Below are 21218 nucleotides of genomic sequence, written 5' to 3' on the forward strand. Positions count from 1 at the left end.
TTGGTATTTACATTGAGCTGAAATCTCTCCCACTTTAACTTCTACCCATGGTTGTGATTCAAACTTTTGATGATGAAATCCTTTTGTCCAAAGAGTAGCAATATCTGACAACAATGCTTGTGTTCTTTCTGGTTCATTTCTGTCACTACCTTCAGCTGTTTTTCATATGACAGGGTGTTAAAGTACCTTTCAGTGGTGAAGGTTTGACTGTACCTCTCTAAAGGTCGTTCAGTGAGTATAGTAGGCTAAAGGTCTAGTGACCTTTACACTCTGTAGAATATTATATTTTCACTGAAATATCCTTGGAGACTACATTGGGTTTTTCAGAACCTGATAGATTAGCACTAAGTCAACTAAAATCTTTGAGGCTTTTAAAATTTCATTATATTTTTCTTCTTTTATTTTATTTATGTATTTTTTTGGGCTACCTCGTGGCTTAGGAGTTCCCAGGCCAGGGATCAGATCTGAGCCACAGTTGTGATCTGTGCCGCACAGGTCCTCTATGTGATAAGGGATTTCCCTTCAGGTTCATAAGGATTTTAAAATCTTGTCTACGTATTTATCAATAAAGTGGCATGTCTTTATTTCAGAGATATTTCTCTGCCTTTGCAGTCTAGTCATTATCAAGAAGAGAAAATGTGTTTAGGCTGGTGTGATGATCTTAATTACTTGTTCCCTTGCCAGCATCCTATTTGATAATGGCTTAGAATCTTGCATGGAACATAGGCTCACATGGTCCATATGCTTTGTGGCAACCATCTCTGTCCTGTGTTCTATAGAAACCCACATTTTTCCATTACTGGTCTCCTGGTTTTCCACAAATCCTTAGGCCTTAATTCATTGTGAAATTCTCCTGCTTCCTGAACTTCTCAGATAGTCCTCCTCCTAGGAGGAGAGAAAATGAAAAATACCTGTTGAGCAATGTTGCCTTTTAGTATCAGAAAGATTCGGGTTCAAGCATTAGAATGACAGAGAGGAGTTCCCATTGTAGCTCAGCGAGTTAAGGACCAGACAGAGTCTCCATGAGGATCTGGCATTGCCAGAAGCTGCGGCATAGGTCGCAGATGTGACCTGGAGCCGGTTTTGCTGTGGCTGTGGTGTAAGCCTCAGCTGCAGCTCCGATTTGACCCCTAGCCTGGGAACTTTCATATGCTGCAGTTTCGTCTGTAAAAACAGGAAAAAAAAAAAAACAATGGAAGAGAAAGGGAGGGGCCTCTCAAACTGAGGACTGTGATGAGGAAAGTGGCGTTGGGGAATACTAGCTTTCCAAGTAAGTTGCACATGAAGGGCCAGGTGATATTAGGGCTCTAAGATAAAATCTTTCTATTCCTAGCAGGATTCTTTCTGTGTTTCAGTTTCTCAATTAAGAGATGGGAATAATAATGGTACCTATCCCATAGGGTTGTTATAATAACTAAATAAAATAATATGTGTAAAGTGCTTAGACCTAGTGCCTGGCACATGGTAAGGGGTATATATATGTAAGTTATTATTATTCATTGAATATATGCAGAAATCTCTGCGGATATAAACATTTCTGAATGTTAAGACTTGATCACTTGAATTCCAGTTTACAGAACATTTTTTTTTTTTAAATGATCTTTATTTTTTCCATTATAGTTGGTTTACAGTGTTCTGTCAATTTTCTACTGCACAGCAAGGTGACCCAGTCACACATACATGTATACATTCTTTTTTTTTTTTTTTTGTCTTTTTGTCTTTTGTTGTTGTTGTTGCTATTTCTTGGGCCACTCCCACGGCATATGGAGGTTCCCAGGCCAGGGGTTGAATCAGAGCTGTAGCCACCGGCCTATGCCAGAGCCACAGCAACGCGGGATCCGAGCCGCGTCTGCAACCTACACCACAGCTCACAGCAACGCCGGATCGTTAACCCACTGAGCAAGGGCAGGGACCAAACCCGCAACCTCATGGTTCCTAGTCGGATTCGTTAACCACTGCGCCACGACAGGAACTCTCAGAACATTTTTTGGTATATGTTCTTATTTAACAATTACAGCAGTTCTGTGAGATGTAGCTATTAGTGCATAAAATTCCTTATCTGTAAAATGAGGATTTCTATTCACGGCCCCTGGTTCTGGTCTCTCAATGATCACATATCATCTTAGCCTAAGTTTCCTTGTCTGAAAAATTGAGGGGGGGGTTGGCTGATTCGGGGTCCTTTTCTAGGTCTAGAGTGGTTTAGCTAGCATAATCCTGAAACCTGGAGCAGACACATTTTTAAAAATATATCTTTAGGAGCTTCATGATCTGGAAGTATGTGTAGTCATGTTCCCTGGGTAGCAAATTTAGAGAGAAAATTTCTTGAAAGAGGTTTATTGGAAAGTGCTCTCAGGATCAACCCTTATGGGGGAATGAGGGAAGTAGGACTGAGTGCAGGGAACCACTAAATTGTGATGCATTTGCAACAAAAAGCTCTGGAGCTGGACTGGCCCTTCAGAATTCTCTTTTGTTGGGGCCTAGGGGCTGGAACTTATACCCCTGCATCAGCAAGTCATTGGACGTAAGCTGTCTCAGGAGGAAGCTGTGATCTTGAGTGAAGTGGTTCTCACTGGCCTCTTTAGAGCTCAATTGAAAGCTATGGCCACCATCCCCCTGCATCTGAAGGAATGAATCTTTCAGTTTTGGAGCAGGAAATAAGTGTGGACAGCCCACCATGGCATCCATCATGGGGAGTATATCTGACCCTCAAAGAGGAAGCATGTCTGTGTCAGTTAAAATCCAAAAAAAACAGAAGGACAGATTGATTGATGCATAAGGTAAAAACTTAAGCGTTTGCTTTGGGAATTAACTGCTATCTTTTGCATTCTCCATAGTATTATGCAGCTGCTTGGCGCGTTTCCTTCACCCAGTGGTCCTGCCTCTCCTTGTAGTCTGGTGAATGAGACCACTTTGATTAAATACTCCAGGCTGCCAACCATCAACAAGCATAGCTTCCGGTACTTTGTCTTGGATAACAGTGTCATCCTGGCAATGCTGGAGCAACCTCTTGGAAATGAACAGAGTAAGTTTCAGCACTTTGGGCTTTTTCCACTGCTAAGTCAACATGTTAATTGGTACTAACAAGCGGTCTCCAGGATTGGGGAAGGAAAGCTGAAAATTATAAGTATTTTACATTTGTCAAAAAGGCTTCTAGGAGTTCCCTTGTGGCACAGTGGGTTAAGGATCTGGCATTGTCACTGCAGTGGCTCAGATCACTGCTGTGGCTCAGGTTCAGTCCCTGGCCCAGTAATTTCCACATGCCGCAGCCAAAAAAAGAAAAAAAAAGTCTTCAAATTGTGAAATAATAACGACTGAAAAATTGAGGGTCAGAAAATTGAATATACACATTAAATACGATCTTTTGAGGCTCTTTTCTGCATCTGGAATATCAGAAAAGAGCTCCTTAGATTTTGTAAAAAGTTTGTTGGAGTTCCAGTGGTTAACGAATCCAACTAGGAACCGTGAGGTTGTGGCTCGAGCCCTGGCCTTGCTCAGTGGGTTAAGGATCCAGCGTTGCCGTGAGCTGTGGTGTAGGTCGCAGACGCGGCTCAGATCCTACATTGCTGTGGCTGTGGTGTAGGCTGGCAGCTATAGCTCCGATTTGACCCCTAGCCTGGGAACCTCCATATGCCAAGGGAGTGGCCCAAAAAATGGCAAAAAGACAAAAAAAAAAGATCCCAACTAGTATATATGAGGGTATGAGTTCGATCCCTGGCCTTGCTCAGTGGGTTGAGGATCTGGTGTTGCTGTGATGTGGGTTGCAGACGTGGCTTGAATCCCGCATTCCTGTGGCTCTGGCGGAGGCTGGTGGCTACAGCTCCGATTCGACCCCTGGCCTGGGAACCTCCATATGCCATGGGAGCGGCCCAAGAAATGGCAGAAAGACCAAAAAATAAAAAAAAGTAAAAAGTTTGTAAAAATCATTATTTATTACTCTTCCTTCCTTCCCGTCAGGCCACATTGTTCTTTTTTAGTTATTGATGCCACCCAAACAGGCTAGAAATTGGAGGAGTCATCTTTACCTGCTCCCTCCTCTTACTCCCCTTATGTAGTTGGTTTCCACGTTTCTACCTTCCCAGTGACTTTGGAATCGTCTTTTCTCTGTATCCCTCCCGATACAGCCAAATGCAGGATCTTATGATTTCTTGCCTAGGTAATTGCAGTTGCTTCCTACCTGACCTGATTCTCTCTTCATTCAGTTCCAAAGTTCCTTACTCATACCTACATCCTACTTGATGCCACCATTGTCTTTATCCTTAAATGCAGATCTTACCGTGCCAGTGCCCTCCTGAAAATCTTTCAGTGCTTTTCCATTGACAAAACATGCACTGTTTTCCTCCCCTATTTCTCCCAGTTATAAACCATCTCAAGGTACGTGATTACCACAGCAATGCAGACTACTCAAAATCCATTTTTTCCTGATATTAATTGGAATCAGCTGGTATGTAAAGGAAGCATATTCTTATTGCTGGAAAGGTGAAGAAAAGTGAGGGTTACAGAATCTCTGGGCTCACAGAGAGACGTAGGAAATCACCTCGTGTACAGTTTCCTTGTTTACAGGTGAAGAAACTGGGGCTCAGAGAAAGTATGTGACTTGACCAGGGTTACTAGAGAGGTAGATGGTATATATGCTTCTAGTGTATGACTGGGACTAGAATCCAAATTTTCTGAACCTCATACTCTGTTACAGTTTTCCCACAGTGACAGGATTTTCTCCGTTATTAAAGACTTGCCTTCTTATTTTTACAAAGGTGAAAGGGGTTTTAGAGGGCCATGCAAATTCTCTTGAGTATGTATATGTAGGATCTCATAAATCCATAAAGTAAAATGAAACATTTCCCAGTAGTTCAGGGATAAATGAATACCATCACAGGTTTCCGTCGTGCTGTGGTAAGATAGAGTGACTTTAATATGAAACAAATGGGGCCTTTAATCATTGCCCAACTCCAAAAGCACTGGTCCTAAGTCTTTCCTGCCAGCATCCCATCCTTCTCTACCTTAGACCCAGTGATTGTTTGACTTTATTCCCTGGCTTGGGCCAGTTATTCATGATTCCTTCAGCTTCCCACTCCCAAGCCACCCGATAAAGATCTGTAAAATCCCATTATCCCCTCCAGGTTTTCTGGCATGGGGTTAAGTGTCAACTCTTTTCCACAATTTTTAATACTCTGCTACTGTCATTCTAAGTAATTTCATTGCCTTGGAAGTCTGTATCAAAAGTAAAAACAGGAATTCCCGTCGTGGCGCAGTGGTTAACGAATCCAACTAGGAACCATGAGGTTTCGGGTTCGATCCCTGCCCTTGCTCAGTGGGTTAACGATCTGGCGTTGCTGTGAGCTGTGGTGTAGGTTGCAGACGTGGCTCGGATCCTGCGTTGCTGTAGCTCTGGCGGTTAGGCTGGCAGCTACAGCTCCGATTAGACCCCTAGCCTGGGAATCTCCATATGCCGCGGGAGCGGCCCAAGAAATGGCAAAAAAAAGTAAAAACATTGGGGATTTTATAGATGTACAAGGACATTTTAATGGTTCACTGTAATAGTTAATAAATAACAGAAGTGAGGAGTTCCCGTAGTGGCTCAGCGGTTAACAAACCCAGCTAGCATCCATGAGGATGCAGGTTCGACCCCTGACCTCGCTCAGAGGGTTTAGGACCCAACGTTGTGGTGAGCTATGTTGTGGTGTAGGTCGCAGACGCTGCTCGGATCCCTTGTTGCTGTGGTTGTGGTGTAGGGGGGCAGCTATAGCTCCGATTTGACCCCTAGCGTGGGAACCTCCATAGGCCGTGTGTGCAGGCCTAAAAAGACAAAAAAAAAAAACCGAAAAACAGAAGTGAGAGGGAAGTTTAAATAAGTTGACTCCTATAGCAGAGACAAAAGAAGGGACTAGGAAGAAAGATCTGGGTCACTCAGGAAGTCCATCGTGAATTCTTTACCCCTCTTCTTCCTGCCCCTGAACTTCTGCTGGGATGGAACAGTGCCTACATGTGGTGGGCAGTGGTACACAAAGGCATGGGTGGATGTAACATCAGCACTAGACTCTTAACCCACTGAGCCACCAGGGAATTCCCTATTTCATGTATTTTTAAACATGTTTTAAATATATATATAATTGGCACGCTAAAATTCATGGTCTTACTTTTTTTTTTTTTTTGGTCCATTTAGGGCCACACCCGTGGCATATGGAAGTTCCCAGACAAGGGGATCAAAACTCCTCATGGTCTACTTTTAAAATCAAAATACATAATTTCTTTTAAAAATTTTAAGTTTTTTAAAAAAGGGAAGAAAGTGATTGATACAAAGTAAGACAGTAGTAACAATGGTACATGGACATGACAGAATCCACAGAGGTGGTTCATAAAGGATGAAAGTGATATATGGTGAGATGGTACATGGATATGACAAAGTTTGAGAAATACTGTGCTAAGGCTTGATTTTTAGAGGCTGTAAAGTTGACAATAGGGATATTTTATATGTTGTCAGGAATTAAAGCTTTTAATACCAACGTTTTATTCCAGATGATTTTTTCCCCTCTGTCACTGTGCTGGTCCGGGGAATGTCTGGAAGACTTGCTTGGGCACAACAACTTTGCCTTTTACCCAGAGGAGCAAAAGCAAATCAGAAGGTATCCATCAGAAGTTACAGGGAAGTGACTAGGAATGAGTGCGTGTGTGTTTTGTGATTTAAAGGTTAAATAATATTCCAACAAAAATCACAGGCAAAATAAACTTTTTGATCCAAGCCGGATTCTCAGTCAGTGAGTTCACATCAGAATCATCTAGAATTTCAGGTCCACTGAATTACTCTTTAAAGATATCTTCAAGGCATGTGTGTTTTCAAAAAGCTTTCTGGGTAACTCTGACATCTCTACTTACGACTAAGAACTGCTTTTCTGAACAACAGCCCGAATTTTTTTCATGCAGTGTTAAATATCATAAAATTTAGGTACATGCCATTATGAAAAAAATTTGGCCAGATCCTTGATGCCTCTGGCAGTAGGACTTAGTTTCAAATTGTTTCATTCTATTTATAACCATACAATTGGTAATATATACTATAATTTTTAAATATGCAGTATAATTTGATGAAATCTTCCTTTGTGGTGGCACAGCTTATTTTCTTTAATAACAGTTATGTGAATAAAATTTGCTTATGGGCAAAGGTTAGAAAATTCAGATAATAAACTTTAAATCAACTGTGCTCTTACTCTCGAGAAGTAGATAGCCACTGTCACTGTTTTGGTGGATTTCCTTAACAGTATTTTTTCCTTTCTGTATGTAACACTTAAGTAGAATTTTAGTCGTTTTCCGATGCCGTTTTCATTTATCTCATTGTCAGCTTTTACTTAACGTTACTAAAAATTTAGAACATACTTAATAAAACTTGCCCAGCATTGAAGACAGAGACCACAGAATTAGAGCATGTGCCTAAACTAATTGAACATCCTCGGTGTCTCTGTGAAGTGAGATGTTTTGCTGTGTGGAGCTCACCCTCTTCTCCTGGTAGCATCATGCCAGTCACATTCAGCAGCACTATAAGCCACTGAGAGCATTAAAAACTGACTTGGAAGGAGATGAGGACAGGCACTAAAACTGGTTGATAATTTAATATAGGTCATATGTATTTTTATTTAATCCTTACAACAGTCTTGTGATGAGTTATTTCCATTTTTAAGATGTGAAAATGACAGTCGCATAGCTAATACATATTAAAGCAGAGATTTGGAGCCATGAAGACCTAGATTTGGTGCCATACTTTTTCAGTTGAGCATGCCGAGGTTCTAATTATTTAACTCACTGTCTAGAGATGCCTGGTGGACCCAAACTTGCACTTTATTATATGGAATGATTTCAGAGCCCTTAAGGAAAAAGGAGGTTTGAGCCTTAAGCTCTAAGTGCCTTATCTATTGGCCGACCCACTGAATATGCAGGATACAGGCCCGTGCAGTAGAGGTCTGTAACCCACTGATAAATCGTTGTGACTGATAAGTCACAAAATCTACAATAAGTTGATGAACAATTTTTATAAAAATAAAATAGAGTGCACTGGTATGCAGGCTGTTTACCTTTACCATGAATAGTAGTATTTGTAGATTTTTGCTGAGTTCCTGTGTCATGTAATCCTAGGGAAACACAGGCGTCTAAGAGAGCAGGGAAATACATGTCATTACAGATGACACCAAATGTAATAAACATAATGTTATTTGTTTTATTTTAACAGCTTTTTGTGCCTGAACCTCGTCCAGTTCCTAAAAATGATGTTGGATTTAAATATACTGTGAAACATCGACCATTTCCTGAAGAGGTGGATAAGATTCCTTTTGTGAAAGCAGATCTGAGCATTCCGGATTTGCATGAAATTGTCACTGAAGAAGTAAGATAAATTACTATCAGCAGTTGTTAAGAGAATGACTATCAACATTCCTAAACAACTTCTGTGGTCAAGACATTGCCTTTCTTTGGTGTTCCTGGAGGTGATGCGTAAGATGACCTGGGTGCTTGTCATCCAGGAGGTTACCATGTAATAAGATAAATACAGACTGCGGCTGATTGAAGGGAGCTGGATATCCCTTGTAAAGAGGTGGCACGGGCTACCTGGGCTGATCCATGGTTTCACTAGTGTGGTGATGTGATCAGACCTAGTGGAGGATGTTTGGAAAAGGGTGACCAATTCAGAGACCACTATGACAGTCCAGGCAGGGGATAGGAAGAACTACCTTATTGATAGTGGAAGTTTAAATGTATGTCATGTCTTGAAGAGGTAGATCCAGACAATTGTAGATTAATGAGGGAAGGAAAAGAGCCCAAAGAACTTTAGATTAGGGCCTTAAGTGACAACGATAATGGTGCCATTTACAGAAATATAGGCATTAGCAAGAGGACAGGTTTGGGAAGATGGGAAAAATTTATGTGATTTTAGATTAATTTAGAAAGTTAACTAGATTAAGTAATTGGCCTCTTAGGTCAAGGGAGAAGAATTTTAAGAAATGGAAGACAGGGGTATGTCAGGGAATGAGAGAATAAAAGGCAGGAATGGAAGTCACCTGCAGTATCAGCTGCTAGAGAGATCAAGGAGAAGGAGCCCGAAGAAGAGGCCCCTAGATTTTGGCATGAAATTATAGGTGACCTTTGAGAGCAGGTTCAAAGAAGTATTAAAGTATAAGGCTCAGAGGAATGGATGGTTAGTGAGGAAAAGGCAATGAATATAAATTTACAACGTTACTGTTGGCAGTAAAGGGAAGGGTACAGAGTGGATAATAGTATGAGGAAATAGCCTCGCTAAGGAAAGGCAAGCCTAGTTTCTCTTTTTCTTTCTTTTATTAATTCAAGAATGCTAGGAATATGAACATTCTTAGAGGTAGAAGGAGCCACTGGAGAAAAGACTACACCTGCTAATACTGTAAGATGGGCCGGGGAAATGGTAAATAATAGAGTAAGGCCCTAGAGGCAGTAGGGTCAAGAGGCTGTGTGCTTGTGTTTAGAAAAGGGATACTTGGAGTTCCTGTCATGGCACAGTGGAAACAAATCTGACTAGTATCTCTGAGGACGAAGGTTTGATCCCTGGCCTCACTCAGTGGGTTAAGGATCTGGAGTTGCCCTGAACTGTGATGTAGGTTGCAGACACAGCTCAGATCTGGCATTGCTGTGGCTGTGGCATAGGCCAGCGGCTACAGCTCCAGTTAGACCCCTAGCCTGGGAGTGTCCATGTGCTATGGGCGAGGCCCTAAAAAGACTTAAAAAAAAAAGGAAAAGGGATTTTTCCGGTAAGACAGGAAAGAAGGAGAGGGTAAGTGAAGGTTCAGAGCCATTTAGAAGTGGGAAGAGGGAAATCGAAACAGCTTATGTAAATTTTAATCTTAGTTCTTAGGAATGAAATAGAAAGGCAAAGATGGTTCTTAAAATTGCCAGGCAGCCCAAGTAGGTTAAAGTAGTATTATCTGTAGTAAGGTTATTTAACTTACTCTGGTGACTTTCTTCAAAAGTCCTTGGTATCTGGAGGCATAAGTTAAAAATTTGAATGTCGTGGAGCCTGACGAGGTGAATATGGAAGCATAAGGGACAACATAACAATAATACCCTCTCCTAACATAATGCTTAGGAGAGGGTATTAATACATCAGATTTGGAGATTTCATTTTGGGTGGGAAGTTGGTAAAGCCAGGAGGATGCTAATGGCTTTGGGGAGAGGTTGGTTGCCTCCCAGTGATAGTCTTGGAGGGTGAGGATGTGGGTGAGCTGGAGGAAGGGAATTTCAGAATTGTAGCTCTTAGAAGTGCAGCACATCTGAATACGAAGTGTGTCATGGATGGCCAAAGGTGTGAAGCTTGAGGAGGTTGTAGGAACATAAGCCAGGTTGTTCACTGAAAAGGATGGCACTTTAACAGAATCGATCAGAAGGGAAGCAGAGGGGTCAGGGGAAGTCTCCACTTGTACGACTAATCCACATGGTTGTGGACTTCAATGAGGGGATCATTGCAGGATGAAGATGGACAGGGGTACGGAGGAGGGGGTAAAGTGATCTGGGAATTGGCAGGCATCTGGCAGAGAGCAGCAGCTCTGCCATTGTCTTGCCTCTGTGAAGGGAAGCAAGGACAGAATGTTTCATTTACAGCAAGGAGATGAGGAATTTTTAAGGCCGTAGGGACGTGTTTTGGGTATTTGTTTTAACCTCGAAATGGATTTGCTTGGTTACATACTCTGTACGAAACTGAAACTAAATGTTCATCACTGAAAGTTATCTTCATTTACTTTGTTACTTGTAGCTTTATTTTCATTTAAAATTAAGATTAATCCTATCACTTTTATAATAGTTCTAAAAAATGAAATATTTGATTCATTCCAGTTAGAAGAGAGGCACGAAAAATTAAGGAATGGCATGGCCCAGCAGATTGCTTATGAGATACACCTTGAACAACAAAGTGAGGAGGAATTACAGAAGAGAAGTTTCCCTGATCCGGTTACAGATTGTAAGCCCCCTCCTCCTGCCCAAGAATTCCAAACAGCACGCCTTTTTCTTTCACACTTTGGATTTTTGTCCTTAGAAGCATTGAAGGTAATTTTCATAAACTTTTATGAGTGAATATATTCATAAATAATATTCAACTGATGATAATGAAAGCAGTTTTCTGAGGATAGGAGGAATTTAAAAAGCAAAAATTGTTTAGTTTCACACCCTTCATGCAAGTAAATGAAATTCTGGGATGCTGCAGGTTGCAGTCTGAGCTCCGAGACAGTTTTCCCATGAATGTACTCAGAGTTCTGAGAAGCCTGCCCTGATAATACATCCACCTCTGAATTTTCCTAGGTGATGTAGGACTTATCTCACACTTATTAATGAAATCTATAGATAAATAGAAAAGGAATGTTGAAACTCCCCCCCCCCCCCCCGTCAACTTTCCTGCTGACCAAATAGGCTACAGTTGCTGACTCTGCTCTTTCACATCACTTTCAATAAGCACTTGTTATGTTGTGCAGCTTCTAAGATCAGACTATTTAGGTTTATGTCCTGGCATCACTACTTACCAGCTATGTGATCTTGGGCAAGTTGCCCAACTTTTCTGAGCCTTAGTTCCTCATCTGTAAAATGGGGGGTGATGAGAATTTTCACCTCGTTGTGGTCGGTCGGGTACTTCACACCTGAAGCGCTACAATACATAGTACAAAGTAAGCCAGGCTCTAAGGTAAATATTGCCATTGTTCTTAACTCTGTTATCCTCAAAACACTTTTACAAGAAAAGTGATGCTGTCTCTAGTTGACAGATATGGAAACAGGGCCTCAAAAACGTAAAATAGGATGTGGATTTAGAGCTTGTACTAAGGCCTATTTGTTTTGAAAAGCGCAACCCAGGATTATCAGGCAAGAAGTTGCTTATTGCACAAGCTGCCCCCGCCTTTAGTCTCCAGCAGCTACTAGGTTAAAGGCCATTTAACTTCTTAGGAAAGCAGAGGAGAACATTGCTGTCTGAGTTTGGATTTCAGCCTGTAGAGGAAAAATATTTTCTTACATTGTAGAAAATTGAGTTAGTGGTGGGGAGTAAAAACAAAACAAAAGTAAAAAAGTAAACCAAAAAAGCAGAAGAAAAGAGCAGAGAGAGAAAATAATGAAAAATGTACTGGTAAATGTGGAAGGTAAGAGTTCCCCTTGTAGCTCAGTAGGTTGTGAGCCCAACTAGAATCCATGAAGATGTGGGTTCCATCCCTGGCCTCTCTTAGTGGATTAAGGATCTGGCATTAGAGTTCCCTTCATGGCTCAGTGGTTAACGTACCCAACTAGGATCCATGAGGATGCAGGTTCAGTCCCTGGCCTCGTTCAGTGGGTTAAGGATCCAGTGTTAACGTGAGCTGTGGTGTAGGTCACAAACAAGGATTGGATCTGGTGTTGCTGTGGCTGTGGGGTAGGCCAGTGGCTTCAGCTCCAATTCAACCCCTAGCCTGGGAACTTCCATATGCTGTGGGTGCGGCCCTTAAAAGCAATCAATCAATCAATCAATCAATTTTTAAAAAGGATCTGGCGTTACCATGAGTTGGTAAGTGTAGGTTGCAGAGGCTCGGATCCCACGTTGTGGTGGCTATGGTGTAGGCCAGCATTTGCAGCTCCTATTCAGCCTCTAGCCTGGGAACTTCCATATGCCGCAGGTGTGGTCCTTGAAAAAATGGAAGGCAAAGAACCAAGGTACAATCTACAAATGATTAGTGATATTCCAAGTGGAGAAAATAGAACAGAGTAGAAACAGTAAACAAAAAAAAATATTAGAAGGAAATGATTACATCCTGTGGACTGAAGGGAGACAAGAAGAGCCTTAATAGCCCTATTTCTGAAATGGCAGTTTTCCTTTCATGTTTTATTTTTATTTTTATTTTTTTTTGTTTGTTTTTGGCTATACCCAAGGTATGCGGGGGTTCCCAGGCCAGGGATTGAACCTGTGCCATAGTAGCGACCTGAGCCACAGCAGTGGCAACACCAGATTCTCTTTTTTTTTTTTTAATGATTTTTATTTTTTTCCATTATAGCTGGTTTACAGTGTTCTATTTTCTACTGTACGGTAAGGTGACCCAGTCACACATACATATATACATTCTTTTTTCTCCATTATCATGCTCCATCATAAATGACTAGATATAGGAGTTCCCATCATGGTGCAGCGGAAATGAATCCAACTAGGAACCATGAGGTTGTGAGTTTGATCCCTGGCCTTGCTCAGTGGGTTAAGGATCTGGCGTTTTTGTGGCTGTGGCGTAGGCCAGTGGCTACAGCTCCGATTTGACCCCCAGCCTGGGAACCTCCTTATGCCTCAGGTACGGCCCTAAAAAGCAAAAAAAAGAAAAAAAAGTGACTAGATATAGTTCCCAGTGCTATACAGCAGAATCTCATTGCTTATCCATGCCACACTAGATTCTTAACCCTCTGAGCCATAAGAGAATTCCTCTTGTTTTCTATTCTAGTTGAAACTTTTAAGCTTTCAAGAAAATAATTCTCATTCTTTCTTACCTGAGTCAAGACATAGGAAAAAGTCAGAAAGTAACCTGGTTTATTTTATGAATCTTAGCATATCTCTGATACCCTAAACCTGACAGCGCACACCTACAAAATATCTATAAGCCGGCCTTACTTAATGCATATATGTGAAGAAGTATTAAGGAGAATGATAGTACAGCTGAACTCAGCAGCATGTTAAGCAGATTAGGTTCTACAACCAAGTAAGGTTTACCCTAGGAACTCAAGGAGAGTGAATTATTGGTAAATATTAGTAAGGTTATTAAAAAAATAATTTGATCCTATGTAGCAGATCAGTCAATAAAACAATGTCAGTATTCAGTCAAACAATATTCACTCTGATTTTTTTTTTTAATGAATAGTTTTTTTTTTTTTTTTTTAATGAATAGACGAAAACCCCAAAACTTTGCCTAGGCCAGTAATGTAGATCTCTCTAAACGGCAGCCTGTTTAAGAAATGGGATGGGAAATGAGGAAACTAGAACCATCCTTTGTTAAAACCAGAGGTAAAGCATATCTATCTACCTTGCTTACTTTTTAACAGTGAGTTTTTTAGTTGGTAGAAAATTATTTTAATTTTTAAATAATTACAGATTAACACGAAGTTTCAAAAAAATGTGCAGGGAGGTTCCATCATAGTATCATCTTTAAGAAAGTCAATGAAATATTAAAAGAAACTAAGTAAGAGGAAAAAACCATAGGAAAGGAAAAGACAATTCCCAGGTAATATATTTTATATTTAGACAGCCATAAGAGAATCAATAGAATGTTTAAGGCAAATGAAAATTAAGATCAGCACACATGCGGTACAAATATTAATGACTATAGCTGTAATATACAGTTAAAAATATGATACAAAAATAACTCAGTTATAGTTGTGTTACTGACAGACGTTATCCTAACAAAATGTATTAGGAGAAACACCTAGAGGAGAAAACTTTAAAAAGTTATTGAGAGATATAAAATATGTGCATTTCCTGAATTAGAGGATCATCCAAAAGAACAAGTTGATGAGATAGCTTATTTAATAAAAAGAAGAAGAAAAAGGAGGAGTTGCCATCGTGGCACAGCAGAAATGAGTCCAACTTGGAACCATGAGGTTTCGGGTTTGATCCCTGGCCTTGCTCAGTGGTTAAGGATCTGGTGTTGCCATGAGCTGTGGTGTAGGTTGCAGATGCAGCTTGGATCCTGTGTTGTGGCTGTGGCTTGGGCTAGCAGCTGTAGCTCCGATTGGACCCCTAGCCTGGGAACATCCAAATGCTGAGTGTTCAGCCTAAAAAGCAAAAATAAATAAATAAATAAATAAAAGAAGAAGAAGAATGAGGCGGATTTGTCCTATAAGGAATATTATAGCATGCTGCAGGTCCACAGTTCCTTATCCATGATTTCAAAGTGAAAAATGAAAGCCAGAAGTTTTTTATATGTTTATAGAAAATTCGTCTAGTGGCAAAATTTGACTTGAATTGACATGAGGCTGTTTGTAGTCTTTACTTATTTCATAGTGTGGAATACTCGTCTGTTTGACTGCAGAAATAGTATGTCTTTGACCATAAGGTGTTGCCTCAACCCTTGTTAGGAATGTTATATAATAGATGAGAAGACCAAGCTCACAATCCTTGCTAATTAGAAAAGAGTAAAGATGCTTTCCTGAGAAATCCATGGATGGCATAGCCTGCTGGGCAAGATCAAGATCTCGAAGAAGATAAGGGATTGGGGGAAAACAAAACAAAAATACTTAAAAAAATTAATAGACTTTAATTTTTAAAGCAGTTTTAGGTTTGCAAAACAACTGGGTAGAAAGTACAGAAAATTCCCACACACCCTGTCTTCTCTACATACATGGTTTCTCCTGTTATAACATCTTACATTGTTGTGACACATTTGTAACAACTGATGAACCAATAGCGGTTGGGTTATTAACTGAAGTCCATAGTTTACATTAGAGTTCACTCTGTGTTGTACAATTCCGTGGGTTTTGACAAATGTGTCATTATGTGTGTCCACCATCATAGTGTTTGATAGAATAGTTTCACTGCCCTAAAAATCCACTGCAGTCTTCCTAGTCATCCCTCCCTCTCTACCTCCCCCAGCCCCTGACAACCACTGTCTTTTACTGTCTCCAGTTTTACCTTTTCCAAAATGTCATATAGTTGGGATCATATATAGACTGTAGCATCTTCAGATTGGTTTCTTTCACTTAGTCATTTGCATTTAGGGTTTCTCCATGTCTTTTTGTGACTTGATAGCTCATTTCTTTTTATCATTGAATAAGATTCCATTGTATGGATATATCATCTACAGAAAGACATTCTGGTTGCTTCCAAATTTTGGCAATTGTGAATAAAGCTGCTATAAACATTTGTGTGCAAGTTTTTGTGGGGTAAATACCAAGTTATACGATTGCTGCATTGTATGATAAGACTATGTTTAGCTTTGCAAGAAACTGCCAAACTGCCTTCCAGCATGGCTGTACCATTTTGCCTTTCTGCCAACAATGAATAAGAAAAAAAATACATATACAATTTTTTCTAGAAGCATGATATGTTATAGAAAAAATAGGATTTTAAATTATATTCGTAGTGCAATCTCAGTTGTCTCTAACAAAAAAAAAAAAAAAGGCAAATGAGAGAACTGAAAGGAAGTAAAAAGAGAGTTTCTGTAGTTTGGGGTTATGGTTTTGCTTATTCCTGCCACTCTATAATTTTTTGTTTTACTTAGTGTTTATTAAACCATGAGCAAATATTGCTTTTGTAATTGGAATAGTGAAAAGAGACAGTAATTTTCTTTCTTCTTCCTTTGGTGATAGGAACCTGCAAATAGTCGTCTACCTCCTCACCTTATTGCACTTGACTCCACGATACCTGGATTTTTTGATGACATGGGGTATCTGGATCTCTTGCCATGTCGTCCCTTCGACACTGTTTTTATTTTCTATATGAAGCCAGGTCAGAAAACAAACCAAGAGGTAAGATTTCTGAATTTGAGGGGGTAACTTTTTATGTTGTAAATTTAAAAATTTTTACATGGCTTGCGCTTACCCATGGTGGGAGACGAGTTATTCTTGATGCTTAAAGACTTGTGAACCAGTTCAGAAACTGAGTTAGTGAAAACTCTGATGCTTGGAGTCCTGAGTCTTTTAACTCTTAGCGAATGTGATTTAGAGAAAAGCTGTAGAGTATCTTCATTTTCCTTAAGGAATTCAGATTCATAAGACAGAAGAAACTAAAATAACAAAGGTTAACCACAAAAAGCTAAAGCTAGGCCTCATTACCTAGCAACCGCTTTTTACTGAATATCTTCCCTGTGGCTCACTCAAGGTGCCCGAGTACAGAAGTAAATAACAATCTTTTCTCTTAAGGAGCTCACTTTCCAGGTAACTTCATAAACAAATAGTTTCAGTTGAGGCACCCATAGTGGTAAAATAACACCTGAAATAAGGTAAAAGATGAAAACAGAAGACACAGTAAAGCACTGTTGGATACCTGTCACAGAGAGACTAGGAGGAGTTCCCTGGTGACCTAGCAGGTTAAGGATTTGGCATTGTCACTGCTGTGATGTGGGTTCAATCCCTGGCCTGGGAATTTCCATATGCCACGGGTGTGACTAGAAAAAAAAAGAGAGAGAGACTAGGAGAAGGATGAAGACAAATAAGATAGGTAAATAGAAAACTGAGAGCAAATGGCAAGAGAGTAAAGTATGTATCAGAGATGAATAGTTGAAACATGGAATAGGTAGGTAGTTACCTGCTGTGACCAAGAAAAGGCCAGGAGTTCCTGTCATGGTACAGCAGAAACAAATCCAACTAGGAACCATGAGGTTGTGGGTTCGATCCCTGGCCTCAGTCAGTGAGTTAAGGATCTGGCATTGCTGTGAGCTGTGGTGTAAGTCACAGACACAGCTCGGATCCTGTGTTGCTGTAGCTTGGATTGGGCCCCTAGCCTGGGAACTTGCATATGCCATGGGTGTGGCCCTAAAAAGAAAAAAAAAAAAGGAAATTTCCCAGAATATTTATTTATACTGGAAGCACTATTTCAGCTTATTGGTGAACTACTGGAAAAGGAAAAATTTCTTTTTATGTTATTGACTCAATAAATATTTACTCAGTGTCTGCTGTCAGGTGCCATGGTTTTAGTGGTGAACAAGATCTACAAGGTTTCTGGCCTCCTAAAACTACTGTCTAGAGGGAAGAGAGATGATTAGGTAAACAGCCATAGGAAAGTGTGCTAAAAAGAACATATTGGAGTTCCCGTCGTGGCGCAGTGGTTAACGAATCCGACTAGGAACCATGAGGTCGCGGGTTCGGTCCCTGCCCTTGCTCAGTGGGTTAAGGATCCGGCGTTGCCGTGAGCTGTGGTGTAGGTTGCAGACGCGGCTCGGATCCTGCGTTGCTGTGCCTCTGGCGTAGGCTGGTGGCTACAGCTCCGATTGGACCCCTAGCCTGGGAACCTCCATATGCCGCGGGAGTGGCCCAAGAAATAGCAACATAACAAGAAAACCTAACTTGGTTTGAAGAGGACGTCATGGAAAAGACTTTTAAGCTAGTGTTTGAGGTGTACATTGACAGTAGGTAAAAATGTAGAAGCAGATTATTACTAACCAAGTATTATCATGTGTAAAGGCCCTGGAGGTGAGAGAGAATTCTCTCTTTGCAAAATCGGTTATGGGTTCCAATTTGCTTGGAGCTTGGGAAAATGTGGGCTGCTGGTAACCAGGGATGAGATTGGTGGAAATTTTGCAAGATCCTCAAGAAGTGGATTAATTGCAGGGGCTGGGGATCCATTTTGAAGGCAGTCTAATGTATGGTTCACATGAGAATAGTGGGGCCATTTTTCTACTACCTGTAGAAGAAGACACAAATCCTTAAGGAAAATCTTACACCAGTTTGTTTCCTTAGCTTTCTAGGGACTCAGGGTGACTAGAAATCAAAAGATTCTCTGAGGCCTCCTTTAGAGTTGCTGAGACCTGCATTCCCTAGCCACAGGGTAGATTTAGATTGATTTCCACCTGCCAGCCAGTGGCCTGCAAATTGAATTTGACCAAATTTTTAGAAATTGTCTATCTAAAAGTTTCACTTCTGAATAAAAATTTTAATTGGAAGAAAATTAGACCTGGCTGTCAAACCTGTATTCTGGCACTTGTAAGAATATGAAGGGATATGGGTGAACTAAATTAAGTACACTTCTGAAGAGAACTGTGTAAGAGATGTTGGCCTGGCAGTGATACCCAGTGGGTTGAGAAATAATAGATGTAACGTCCCACATTTTGGCTTAATTAGGCTACTGGATGGGCTTACCAAAGGTTAGCATTGTATGAACTACATCAGTGATTTGTGGACTGGCTACATCAGTACTTGGGGGAGCTTTTAAAAAGAGTGATTCCAGGATCCTGTCCCTGCTGATAGGAGTAGAAGTTCTGGAGTGGGCTAAGAGAATCTTTTTTTTTTTTTTAAACTCAATGTGTTTTATTACATTTATTGTTGTACAATGATCATCACAACCCAGTTTTACAGCATTTCCGTCCCAACCCCCAGCCCATGCCTTCCCCCAACCCAACCCAACCTGTCTCCTTTGGAAACCATAAGTTTTTCAAAGTCTCTGAGTCAGTATCTGTTCTGCAAAGAAGTTCATTGTATTCTTTTTTAAGATTCCACATGTAAGTGTTAGCATGTGACATTGGTGTCCCACTGTCTAAATTCACTTAGCATGATAATTTCTAGGTTCATCCATGTTGCTACAGATGCCATTATTTCATTCCTTTTTATGGCTGAGTAATATTCTATTGTGTATATGTACCACATCTTCTTTATCCACTCCTCTGTTGATGGACATTTAGGTTGCTTCCATGTTTTGGCTATTGTATTCAGTGCTGCAATGAACATTGGAGTATACGTATCTTTTCAAGTTATGGTTTTCTCTGGATAGATGCCCAGGAGTGGGATTGCTGGATCAAATGGTAATTCTATTTTTAGTTTTCTGAGGAATCTCCATACTGTTTTCCATAGTTGTTGCACCAATTTACATTCTGACCAATAGTGTAATAGGGTTCCCTTTTCTCACATCCTCTCCAGCACTTACTGTTTGTAGACTTTCATGATTGGCCATTTTGGCTGATGTGAGGTGGTATCTCATAGTAGTTTTGATTTGCATTTCTCTCATAATGAGTGATGTTGAACATCTTTTCATGTGTTTTTTGGCTATCTGTATGTTTTCTTTGGAGAATTATCTGCTTAGATCTTCTGTCCATTGTTTGATTGGGTTGTTTGTTTTTTTGATATTGAGCTATAGGAGGTTTTATTATTTTGGAGATTAAACCCTTGTCAGTCACTTCATTTGCAAATATTTTCTCCCATTCTGTGGATTGTCTTTTCATTTTGTTTAGGGTTTCTTTTTCTGTACGTAGACTTCTAAGTTTAATTAGGTCCCATTTGTGTATTTTTGGAGAATCTTTTTTTTTGGTCTTAATTAGGGCCATACCCACGGCATATGGAGTTTCCCAGGCTAGGGGTCCAATCAGCTGTAACTGCTGGCCTATGCCAGAGCTGCAGCAACACAGGATCTGAGCTGTGTCTGCGACCTGCACTACAGCTCATGGCAATTCCAGATCCTTAACCTGCTGAGCAAGGCCAGAGATCATACCGTCATCCTCATGGCTGCTAGTCAGTTTCATTAACTGCTGAGCCATGATGGGAACTCCTGTGGAGAATCTTATGTTTAAGAAATTCCCCAGGTTATTTTGATACACTACCCTCTCCCTGTGTCATTTTTAATTTGTAGAGGATTTATCATTTTCCTTCCTTTAGAATGGGATTTTTAGCAGCAGCACTACTGCTCTTTTGGTCCAGATAACTCCTTGTATGGGATCTGTTTTATAAAAATAGGACATGTAGCAGCATTTTTGGCTTCTGCTCACGAGATTCCCAGCAGAACCCCACCAATTGTGATATCAAAAATGTCTTCAATGATAAAAACTCTTACCAAAGTGGGTATAGAGGGAACATAACAAAAGCCATTTATGAGAAACCCACAGCAAATATATAAAACTCAGTGGAGAAAATCTGAAGGCCTTCCCGCTAAAATCTGGAGTAAGACAAGGATGCCCATTCTCACCCCTTTTATTCAACATAGTACTGGAAGTCCTAGCCACAGCAATCAGACAAACAAAAGAAATAAAAGATATCCACATTGGAAGAGAGGAGGTAAAATTGTCACTGAATGCAGATGACATGATACTATATATAGAAAACCCTAAGGACTCCACACAAAAACTGCTCGAACTGATCAATGAATTCAGCAAAGTAAGAGGATACAAGGTTAACATTCAGAAATAGGTTGCATTTCTGTATCCTAACAATGAAATATTAGAAAAGGAATACAAAAATACAATACTTTTTAAAATCACACCCCCAAAAATTAAATACCTAGGAGTAAACCTGACCAAGGAGGTGAAAGACATATATGCTGAGAACTATAAAATGTTAATCAAGGAAATTAAAGAGGATTCGAAGAAATGGAAAGATTCCATGCTTCTGGGTTAGAAAAATTAATATCGTAAAAATGGCCATACTGCCCAAAGCAATCTACGGATTCAATGCAATCCCTATCAAATTACCCATGACAGTTTTCACAAAACTAGAATAAACAATCCAGAAATTTATATGGAACCATAAAAGACCCAGAATTGATAAAGCAATCCTGAGGAACAAAAACCAAGCAGAGGCATAACTCTCCCAGA

General features: G+C 40.3%; 1 protein-coding gene across 8 annotated transcripts in view; it reads left to right on the forward strand.

Moving 5' to 3' along the window:
- Positions 1-21218, forward strand: part of RALGAPB (Ral GTPase activating protein non-catalytic subunit beta) — a 99072-nt gene that overhangs the window by 62524 nt on the left and 15330 nt on the right. For all 8 annotated transcript variants that reach the window (XM_085003879.1, XM_085003880.1, XM_085003881.1 and 5 more), the window contains 5 exons: positions 2835-3022; positions 6514-6620; positions 8216-8368; positions 10837-11046; positions 16294-16452. In XM_085003879.1, coding sequence (XP_084860005.1) covers positions 2835-3022; positions 6514-6620; positions 8216-8368; positions 10837-11046; positions 16294-16452 — 817 coding nt within the window. The remainder of the gene's footprint in view (positions 1-2834; positions 3023-6513; positions 6621-8215; positions 8369-10836; positions 11047-16293; positions 16453-21218) is intronic.

Source organism: Sus scrofa, chromosome 17, assembly GCF_054392235.1.
Source record: "Sus scrofa isolate SSC_HxYL_T2T_F1_AM1 chromosome 17, Sscrofa_HxYL_maternal_Yorkshire_Landrace_v2.0, whole genome shotgun sequence".
Taxonomy (NCBI): Eukaryota; Metazoa; Chordata; class Mammalia; order Artiodactyla; family Suidae; genus Sus; species Sus scrofa.